At 52.3% G+C, this 10,992-nt stretch overlaps 1 protein-coding gene across 2 annotated transcripts; it reads left to right on the top strand.

Moving 5' to 3' along the window:
- Positions 1-929: 929 nt before the first annotated feature.
- On the top strand, positions 930-10,524 carry Pomk (protein O-mannose kinase). Of its 2 annotated transcripts, XM_059244380.1 has the most exons (5): positions 930-987; positions 2,833-2,910; positions 4,896-5,040; positions 5,931-6,214; positions 8,731-10,524. In XM_059244380.1, the coding sequence occupies exons 4-5, from the start codon at positions 5,939-5,941 to the stop codon at positions 9,499-9,501; spliced, it is 1,047 nt and encodes a 348-aa protein (XP_059100363.1). In that variant the 5' UTR covers positions 930-987; positions 2,833-2,910; positions 4,896-5,040; positions 5,931-5,938; the 3' UTR covers positions 9,502-10,524. The 2 variants fall into 2 exon arrangements, with proteins under 2 accessions (XP_059100363.1, XP_059100364.1); XM_059244381.1 differs by lacking the exon at positions 4,896-5,040.
- Positions 10,525-10,992: the final 468 nt, after the last annotated feature.

Below are 10,992 nucleotides of genomic sequence, written 5' to 3'. Positions count from 1 at the left end.
TCCTGGCACGCATATCAGGTGGCTCACACTTACTTCTAAGTCCAGCTCCAAGGGTAGCTATCATCCCTGGTCTTTGAGTGCTCCACCACCAGTACCCCACCCCTGCACCACGTCATTCTGGGAGACAAAGGTGGCTTATAGAGCGTTTTGGTTTTTTTTGGTTTTTTGTTTTGTTTTTTTTTTTGCCCCACCCCTCTGGTGCTTCCCAGATCGATCGAACCCAGGTCCTTCAGCATGCTTGGAGTTAACACTCATTGTTTGGATAATAAGCACAGATGGGTTTTTTTAAATCCGCATGCCATATTGTCTTGATTTCAAACCTGGAAAGTAGATCAGAAATAGATGATACATGTATTTTAAATAGTTAGGGTCCTGGAGACGAGGTCTAGTTCTTAATTGAGTTATTAGGACAGGCTGGCCCCCTCAAAACAAACAACTAATTAGGTAGTGTTAGGTCTGATTTTCTATTTCGAAACCCTACCCCTCTCGTTTCATATCAAGTACAGATACTAGTGTGGCATGTTGAGATTTTTCTAGCCTTTTACATCACTTAAATATCCAGCTTGAGGTTTGGACCTGGAAATCTGTGAAGTTCAGCTTTCTGTCTCAGGTCCAAGTCCCCAAATCATCTTTACATGTAGTTTTCAAGTCGAGACGCATCAATAGTACCGGACATTTGCTCATGCTGCTGTTCTGAGGACCACCCTTTGGCAAGCACCGCTTTGCAAAGAGTGGAGATCACCAAGCAGCCCTCTGAGGTTCCCAGCCCCAGACTCAACCCGGTTGTTGCATCCTGGCATGCATTTGGAGAGCGGAAGCCAGAGCCAGAGGCTGGGTGAGAGTTCCTACGCTGTCGCGGGCGTCCATTGTGCGGCCACCAGGGGGCAGCCTCGCGCTCGCCTCGGGCTGCTTCGGGCCGCTTCCGGCCGCGCAGGCGTCGTGGGCCGCGAGCCGGGTTTGGTGGTCGCCGGGTCTGGTGGTCGCCAGGTAGGCTCCGGGGAATGGTGAAGCAGGCCGGGGTTCTGCGGGACCTTTCCGAACCTGGACCCTCCGACCCAGCCCCAGGGTGGGATGACGCGGCTCTCACCGGCCTCAGCCGGGCCTTGCCTTGAAGCAGGTGGTGGCTGCGGCCCCTCCAGAGGCTCACCGTGCACCCACCTCCGGGTGCTCACCATGCACCCCTCCTCCGGGTGCTCACCGTGCGCCCCTCCTCCGGGTGCTCACCGCGCGCCCCTCCTCCCGGTGCTCACCGCGCACCCCTCCTCCGGGTGCTCACCGCGCACCCCACCTCCGGGTGCTCACCGTGCATTCCCCCTCCGGGTGCTCACCGCGCACCCCTCCTCCCGGTGCTCACCGCGCACCCCTCCTCCGGGTGCTCACCGCGCACCCCTCCTCCGGGTGCTCACCGCGCACCCCTCCTCCGGGTGCTCACCGCGCACCCCTCCTCCGGGTGCTCACCGCGCACCCCACCTCCGGGTGCTCACCGTGCATTCCCCCTCCGGGTGCTCACCGCGCACCCCTCCTCCCGGTGCTCACCGCGCACCCCTCCTCCGGGTGCTCACCGCGCACCCCTCCTCCGGGTGCTCACCGCGCACCCCTCCTCCGGGTGCTCACCGCGCACCCCACCTCCGGGTGCTCACCGTGCATTCCCCCTCCGGGTGCTCACCGAGCATTCCCCACTCCGGGTGCTTACGGTACGCACCCCGCATGGTGCTCTCCGTGCACCCCCTTCCGGGTCCCTTTACACCGGACGCTGCTACTCAGCTGTGTGAGCGGAGACTGTCCGCAGTGCTCTCGCTGTCTCACCCCCTCCCTCGCCACTTCTCACCCTCCTTCCCTCCTTTTTTGTTAAAGAGCAATATTTAGACGTTTAGGAATTTTGACATCCCCACCCTTTGCCTGTATAAACTAAATAGCATCCAGAATATTTAAAATAATTATCGGAAAGTGAGGTTTAGTCTGAATTGTATTGGTAACACCGACACCTGGAGTCGTGTAAAATAGTCTGCATATTGGCAGTTCATTTAGTTGCCTTATTTTCTTTGTCTAAGCAGTGAGCATACAGCAGTTAGTCCTTTTTCACCGTTATCAAGCAGCCTTGGTGTTTAAACCGTGCCAGAGCATGTTCCTTTAAGGTCCAGGCAGCCAGCCGCGGTGCCGGCCCCTCCAGTGACCACGCTGGGTTCAAGCTTGCCTCCCCTCTCACAGCTTTGCAAGATACTGAGGAAGAAATTGAATTTGAGGCAGCGCTTCCAGATACACAGTGTAGATCTTGGATGAGCGCCTTCACCTTTGAGTCCGTCCCCTTCTCCAGGAAACGAGATCAATGGTTGTATCTACCCCTCAGAATGGTTTTGACTTTGATGTTGTGTGATACTGTGTGAACAGCTGAGTTTAAGGATGGTTGCTTTTTTCTAGGGAGATTCAGAATATGAGGATTTAGCTAAAAGGCATGAAATGCAGTCCATAAGAAACAAATGCATTGATGGCTTCCTGATGAATGGTGACTTTTGCTTGTGGTCTGTGGTCATTCCGCACATCATGGCTGGAGAGGGCGATGGTGGGAGGGAAACTGATGGGAGAAGACAGTGGTGGAGGAGGAGATCTTACTTCATGGCACCCTGGAAGCAGAGAGACACAGGCTGAGGTCCCAGTATCTCCTTCACGCTGTACAAGACCCTGGGTTGGATCCCCAATATGCCACCCCCCCAAAAAAAAATGTTATTTTTTTTAAATTGAAATATATTCAGGACAAGCATAAATTGACAAAAAACTGAATAGATGGTCATAATTTTATTTATTTATTTTTCCCTTGAAACATTTCGGTTAAAGAAGGAAGATCCTATCTGCTGTGTGGAGAATGGATTGGAACAAAGTAAGGCCGTGCAGGAATCCGATGTAGAAGCCCAGGTAAGGGGTGCTGGTGGCATGTGCCATGGCGGGATTAGGAAAGGGCAATGTGTAGGGCTGATTCTGAGGTCAAGGGAGGGAGGCACTGAGTCACCCCGGTTTGTGATATGAATGATGAGTGGGTTGTGTCCCCATGATAGAGTGGGAGCCCCAGAGAAGGGACGTGCTGGGGAGGAAGGTCAGCAGTGGACATCCCAGACATTGAGCCTACTGAGTGTTGGGAGAAAGATTTCGGCTGCAGTATAGATTTAGGGATTGTAAGCATTTGGAGGACTGCCAGAGATACTGCATGAGGGGAGGTTACCTCGGCCTCACCACCCTCAAAGATATATTCTCATCTAATGCCAGCTTTGGCCAGCTACAATCCACTGCCCATTTTTTTTTATACTCCTGAACTAAGTAAGCGCTTTACCAGGGAGCTGTATTCCCGGCCACTTTCTCTTTTTTTCTTTTTCTTTTCTTTTCTTTTTGAGACAGGGTTTCTCTTTGTATCTCTAACTGTCCTGGAACTCACTCTGTAGACCAGGCTGGCCTCCAACTCACAGAGATCCACCTGCCTCTGCCTCCTGAGTGCTGGGATTAAAGACGTGTGCCACCACCACCTGGCTTGTCTTTTTTTATTTCTCAAAATTTTTAAAGATTTATTTAGTATATATACAGTGTTCTGTCTACACATAATGCCTGCATGCCAGAAGAGGGCACCAGATCTCATTATAGATGGTTGTGAGCCACCATGTGGGTGCTGGGAATTGAACTCAGGACCTCTGGAGGAGCAGCCAGTGCTCTTTACCTCTGAGCCACCTTCCCAGCCTCCCCTGGCCACTTTTATCTTTGTAAATGTTGGGTAAGAGATATTTTGTGAGAAAACACAGGGTTTTTTTGTTGTTGTTGTTTTTGTTTGTTTGTTTCTTTCTTTCTTTTTTGAGAGAGGGTTTCTCTGTGTAGCTTTGGTGCCTGTCCTGGATCTCGCTCTGTAGACCAGGCTGGCCTCGAACTCACAGAGATCTGCCTGCCTCTGCCTCCCCAATGCTTATTTTTGTGCTCTGTAGGGGCTGCTCTTACATACCCTGGCAACAGAGTTGAGTGACAGACGAGATGATACATCAGGTCATCTCTCTGCACCTCACATCAGTGATAAGGTTTTCCCTTGACTTTGACTCCTAGAAAAAAAAAAAAAAAAAAAAAAAAACAGTTGCAACCTTTTGACCTAAGGTCTAAGTTGTGACACCCCTGGTCCCTCTAAGGATTATGAAAGGTGAGCTGGAGAGATGGCTCAGTGGGCAGAGGTGCTTGTCAATGCAAGCCTGCGGCATCCCCAGAACCCCCTTAAAGACACAAGAGAGAATCAACTCCACAAAGTTGTTCTCTGACCTCTACATTTGCATGCTGTGACGTGTGCTCACCTGCACCCACACATGGTAGACACGATGATAATTAACGAAGTTTTTTAAAACAGTGTAATAACGGCCCCAGCCTGAGTGGTAACAGTTGCCACCACTATTGTTAAGTCTCTGAAGATAGCCTGAGGGAGAGGCCTGGAGGTGAAGATGAGGGCCTCAGGTCCCTGTGGAAAGAGGAACGAGTAACCCGGATACTGCTGGGAGACCCGAGACTGTGGGGTGAATGGGCAGGATGGCCTCCAGGTGGCCTCTGAATGAAACCAAGGTGACTGCAGAGTCAAGGTTTACTGAGCACGTCCTGGTGACGGCAGAAATAAATGCCAGCCTTGAATTCTGTTGTCTTAAGTGACGTTACTGAACTCAGTTCTAGCGTTTCGGGGTTAGAAGTAGTCGTGTTGCCGGGACACTTCAGCCCTGTCCTCATTGGCTTAGAAACAGGAAGGGGAGGTTCCGTATTTACTGTCAAGAACTGTGTAAAAGGAGTAGATTTGGGGGACAAGACTTGAAGTTGAGATATAATTCTTTTTTGTTTTGTGTCTGTGGGTGTTTCGCCTGCACATCTGTCTGTGCACCGTGTGAATGCAGTACTTCCATAGGCCAGAAGACACCACCACATCTCCTGGGATGGAATTACAGAGGTTGGGAGCTGCCATGTGGGACCCAGTGCACCCCTGAGGGACCCAGGCACGTGGATGGGGACCCGGCTGGGAGAAGGAAGAGACCGCTGAAGGTAGCCTTGTCCATAGTGACTCTGGGTCCCCGTGCCGCCCAGTCTAACAGTCACCTTGGAACATCTCTGTCCAGCGCGCTGAGGGACAAGCATCCTTTGCTCAGGCCTGTCCCCTTCCAGGTCCCTCTCCCACGGTCCTTCTGCCATGGCCCTGCAGTGGCCTCTGTCCTGGATTCTTTGGGTCCCTGCTGCCTGTGTCTCCTGAGTCATCCCTCCAGAAAATATTGTCACCGATATTCTCACTCACAAGTTTGCTGACTCTTGTCCCGGATTATCGCCAGGGCCTCCTAGCTAATTTCTGCACCTCAGTCTTCCCACCCCAGAGCTACCTTATGCACTCACTAAGAGTTATCTTTGCTTCTTCACTGGACCATCGCTAGGGGCCAGGGTGCTCAGCTAGCCCTGTGTTCAGTCCCCTGAGCCACAAAATAGAAAGCCTAAATATTTTGTTGTTGCTGTGTTTGGGGTTCAAGCCCAGGGTCTTGCACATGCTGGAAGCTCCCTGAGCTGTGTCACCAGCTCGTTCAGGGGCTCTTGGGTACCTTCCAAGGAGCACCCCAACTTCTCAGCGTCAGGAGGCCCTTGTCTGTTTACTGTGCTAACTAAGCGTCTCTGTCCGTCTTCTGTCCCAGTCCCACAACACACGTGGACACTCAGGCCATCCACGTAGTGTCAGCTCCTGGGGGAGGAAAAGACCAGACCCAGGCTAGATGGATCCACATTTTAGCTTGTAAGGGAGCACGATGTTTATCAGAGCAGCTCCCGTGGTAGTTCCTATATACGCCTTCAAGTGACGCTGAGGCGGACAGAGCCCACGAGTGGCATCAGAACACCTCCGTGGAAATCCACGTGGGCAATGGTGCCACCCCCTGTCTCCTGTTCTGTTGTAGGAACTGACATGGGACAGCCACATGGAGACAGGAAAGGTCTCCCCCACAGAGAAGTCCCCCGGGGCGTTGGGCTGTTGCTGGCCATGGCCCTCATGAACGTGCTCCTTTACCTCTGCCTCGACCAGTTTGTCGTTTCCCCTCGAGCTGCGGAGGACCCCGGGCGCTGTCCCCACGGTTACTTCAGGATGGGACGGATGAGGAACTGCTCGCGCTGGCTGTCCTGTGAGGAGCTGAGGACGGAAGTGAGGCAGCTGAGGCGTGTGGGGGAAGGAGCCGTGAAGAGAGTAAGTGTCCCTGTCCCGTGCCGTCGTCACCGGCAGCTCTGGAAGAGCAATTTGTTTGGCACCAGCTGCCATGGGGCTTGCTGTGTCTAAGGCAAGAAGATTGCCTGGAGCCGGGCGGCGATGGCACACGCCTCTAATCCCAGCACGTGGGAGGCAGAGGAAGACAGATTACTTGAGTTTGAGGCCAGCCTGGGCTACAGAGCAAGTTCCAGGACAGCCAGGGCTACACTAAGAGACCCTATCTCAAAAAAAAAAGAGAGAGAGAGAAGATTGCTTAGGGTAGGGACTTCAAAGCCAACCTGGGCAACATCTCGGAATACTGGCTTATAAACAAACAAGAGAAAAGAGCCGTGAAGGCCCTGTGTTTCTGTCCTTGAGCCCAGGAGTCTCAGATCGGGAACTCTGACATAGTGAAATCATCTGAAGGAACAGAGACAGGTTCTATAGAATGGGCCATGGGAATGCTTTTCGGAGAGGGGCTGGGGATGTACCTCAGTGAGAAGAGTGCTTGCTTTAAGGCCATCCTCGGCTGTGTAGGGGATTCAAGGCCAGCCTGTGCTACATGAGACCTTGTCTCAAAAAAAGAAAAAGTGTATATTTATATATACACACCTATATATACATACATATTTTTAGAAGCATGGTTAATGGTGTAGCCATTAGGTGTAGATAGGAACTCCAACTAGTGTCAGGAAGAAAAGTCCTAGGATAGTAAGTAAGAAGGAAAGTGTGTTACCTAGTCGTAGAGTATACTGTTTTCAATTGCAGTTAGGTGAGAAGATACGAACATGACAGACAAGAGTTAGGGAGGAGTCTGAGCTCTCAACACCGCGGAACAGGCCTTCCTTAGTGATCCATTCCTGCTCCGAGACCCACGGGTCTGCAGATACTCGCCCTTGTCTTGGCCAATGGTCTCTCGTCAGGGGTTGTGAAGACAGCGGGCTCCACAGACAGCGTCCTCGTCCTTTCTGTGAGGCATGCACCTCGCTGCCCGCATCCTCCTGACTCCCACAGCTGTGCTTCTCGGCTGGCCCCGCTCCCGGGATCACCAGTCTCTCCCACCCCATCCTTCCTTCCCTGTGAAAACAAGCACACTTTACAGCAGCAGCTCCGTTCTCTCGATTGCCCGGTCCTCGGAAGCTGCCGCTCTTTCTCCGTTTCTGTGATGGGGAGGCTCGCTCGCCACCCCGACTTCCCGAGCTCTCCATCACTTTCATCCTTCCCCGCTGTGGCTTCCACACACCAGGAAACCACTTTTTTTTTTTTAAAGTCACCAGCTAACCGCAAGTCGAATACTGCCTTCCTCTTAGTCCCGTCAGCAACCGTGGACTCGGTTGCTTCTTGTCCTTAGACTCCGGTTTTCCAGAATCGCGTGCTTTTTTTGTCTTCCTCGGCCCCCCTTTACCGCCTCCTCTGTCCTTGTCCTGGTTGAAGCCTGCTTCTCAGCAGTGCGGAAGCAGAGAGCGAAGTGTACAGACACTGCTGGAGAGAGGAGCTGTTTCTGGCCTTCGGTGGGGTGGAGGCCGGGGATGCTGCTCCACATCTTGTACCTCCCAGGACAGGCCTGTCCCTCAATAGACAGCTGTCTGGACTGAACGTAGCAGTGCTGAGGCTGAGGAGACATCTCTCTGTGTCTCTAGATGTAATCTGGTATCTAGACCTAGTCTTTTTTTTTGTTTTTTGTTTTTCGAGACAGGGTTTCTCTGTGTAGTTTTGGTGCCTGTCCTGGATCTCACACGGTGGACCAGGCTGGCCTCGAACTCACAGAGATCCACCTGGCTCTGCCTCCTGAGTGCTGGGATTAAAGGCGTGCACACTGCCACCACCCAGCGACCTAGTCTAATTCTATTGCTTTTATATGTCTAATAAATTCCCAGATGGTTCTCTCTCGTCCCCATCTCCCCGAGTCCTAGAGCCGTACAATCAACTGCTTCCGTGACAGCTCTCCCTGGAGCTCTCCGAATGTCACCGTGTCCTGTGTGGACCTCTTGTTGGTTTGTTTTTCCTTTTGAATAGAGCCTTCAAACTCATGATTCTCCTGCCTCAGCTTCTTGAGTTTGGGGATTATAAATAAGTGTCACTACAGCTGGCTTGGTGTGGAGTGCTTGCTAGTGTCTTCCCTGAGGTCTGCTGTGCCCCCTCTGAGTAGATGGCATCACTTTCCACCCGGTTCCTTGAGCCACACACCTGGGAATCGTCTTGAGCCCTCCTACCTCTCAGCCAAGAGCAGGATCTTTTCCACCGTGGAACATGACGGCTCCCGGGTTCTGTGTAGGCTTTGGAAGAGCCCGAGGTCTCCCCCTGGAGCCCGCTCTTCCCCTTCCCCAGCTCAGGTAGCTGTCCACCTTTCTGAGAGTTGTGTGTATCTGTCTTCACAGTTCTAGGATGGCAGGGACTGGACCGTATCTGGCTCATTCCCATGTCCTCCGCACCACGCCTGCCTCCTAGGAGGTGTCTGTTTCTCAGCTTGCTCTGGCGCGAGCCCAGGTCTGACGTTCTCCGTGGCCCTGTTTCAGGTCTTTCTGTCCGAGTGGAAGGAACACAAAGTTGCCCTCTCGCGGCTCACCAGGCTGGAGATGAAGGATGACTTCCTCCACGGACTGCAGATGCTGAAGTCTCTGCAGAGTGAGCACGTGGTCACGCTGGTTGGCTACTGCGAGGAGGACGGCACTATTCTTACCGAGTATCACCCCTTAGGTTCCTTGAGCAACCTGGAGGAAACACTAAACCTTTCAAAGTACCAGGATGTGAACACCTGGCAGCACAGGCTCCAGCTGGCCGTGGAGTACGTGGGCATCATTAACTACCTGCACCACAGCCCCCTGGGCACGAGGGTCATGTGCGACTCTAACGACCTGCCCAAAACGTTGTCCCAGTATCTTCTCACAAGCAACTTCAGCATCGTGGCAAACGACCTAGATGCCCTGCCCCTGGTGGACCGCGACTCTGGGGCACTTGTGAAGTGTGGCCACAGGGAGCTGCATGGGGACTTTGTGGCACCAGAGCAGCTGTGGCCTTACGGAGAAGACACGCCCTTCCAAGATGATCTCATGCCCTCCTATGATGAGAAGATTGACATCTGGAAGATTCCGGATGTCTCCAGTTTCCTTCTGGGGCATGTGGAAGGGAGTGATATGGTTCGATTTCATTTATTTGATATCCATAAGGCATGTAAGAGCCAGATCCCCGCAGAAAGACCCACGGCTCAGGATGTTCTGGACACTTACCGGAAGGTTTTACATTCACTCAGGGACACAGTGACGTCTCAGACAAAAGAGATGCTGTAAAGACAGGCCACTGAGTGACAGACTTGACGGCTGAGTGGCATCCCAGATGTTCTACTCTGGATGGAAGCACTTTCGTGAACTTTGTGTCTTGTTGACTTTGGTTATTCAGCCATGCAGACTCTTCCCCTGCATCTGCCTGCACATCTGCCTGCACATCAGAGTGTATGCTGGTCTCCTGGCAACCTGGATAGAAGTTGCCAAGCGGGAAAACCTTGCTTCGCTGTGCTTCCTGGTGAAGATGCAGAGAATCTGTGGATCTAACAGTGTTTGAAGGGAGTGATTGATGGAACAGTAATCACAAAGACACCTTGCCTACCCTGGTAACCATGTTTATAGACTGGTAGGAAGTGGAAATCTTTAAATGACCACGTGTGAAAAAACATACACTAGTTCTTCAGGGGACATTTTCTCCTAATTGAAGGAGATACATTTCCCCCTTGAGAAGGGGATAGATACCACAGGCAAAAGAAGTCCTGTTGGAAGTTGGATATATATAGCTCAGTGGCCGGGCACTTTCGTGGTTCTGTGCAAAGCCCTGGATCTGACCCGTCACATGCTCGTACACACACTCAAAGACCATTTTGGGTGTCCAGAGTGCACCGCTTGTCAGGGAGGTCGTTGTCAGTGTTGGGGATGATTTTCTGTGAAGCTTCCATGCTATCTCCTTCCACTGAGCCAAGTGTGCTCTGGCAGCAGGCTCTTGAGATTGTGAATGGCTAGGAATGTTGGGACCAGCAAGTTGAGGGAACTTTCTTGCCTGGTTTGGATGGTTGCTGACCTGGGGTTTCTGTGTGAACGTTTGATATCCAGTGTCCTTCTTCACTAGAAGGTGTTGCATCTCCCTGGGTTTGTACAACTGAATTAAAAAAAAACAAACCTGGAGCCAGGAATGATGGTACACACCTGCAATTCTAATGCTGGGAGACAGACCAGAGGAACTAAGAGTTCAGGGCTGTCATGGGCTGTACCACGACCCTGTCCATCCACACACACACACCCCCCAAATAAAAAAGGTCTCTCCCATGGTGCTGACATCCTTATTTGGGGAGACATGAGAGATGCATGTATTCATGGTCACTCGTGATGTGCCCCTGTCTTCCCCTGAACCTGAGCAGGCAGCAGAGCCACGTGGAGTCACAGATGGGGGCCACCTCAGAGTCTCTAGCTTCGCAGGGTCCAGAGCGAAGTCCACGAATTTTCATTTGTGACTGGTTCCCTGTGCTGCCGCCGCCCCTAACGTTTCATTTCCCTTCTCCCCTGGGGACCACCATCCGAGACACATGTCCCACTTGGGAAGGGGATACCACAGGCAAAGGAAGTAGGCGGATCATGCTGTGCTGTCTTCTGAAGCCTGTGGCTGACTAGCCACCTGGTATCTGAACTGTCACTGAGACGCGCACAGGGTTCTCCACTCACTTAGGGTCGGTTGTCTGACAAAAACTCCACCAAAGCCCACTGGCTTCCAGATATTAGCAAGTGTTGGCCAGGATG

The sequence above is a fragment of the Peromyscus eremicus genome, chromosome 17 (assembly GCF_949786415.1).
Source record: "Peromyscus eremicus chromosome 17, PerEre_H2_v1, whole genome shotgun sequence".
Taxonomy (NCBI): Eukaryota; Metazoa; Chordata; class Mammalia; order Rodentia; family Cricetidae; genus Peromyscus; species Peromyscus eremicus.
This window is presented reverse-complemented; position numbering and strand designations above follow the sequence as displayed.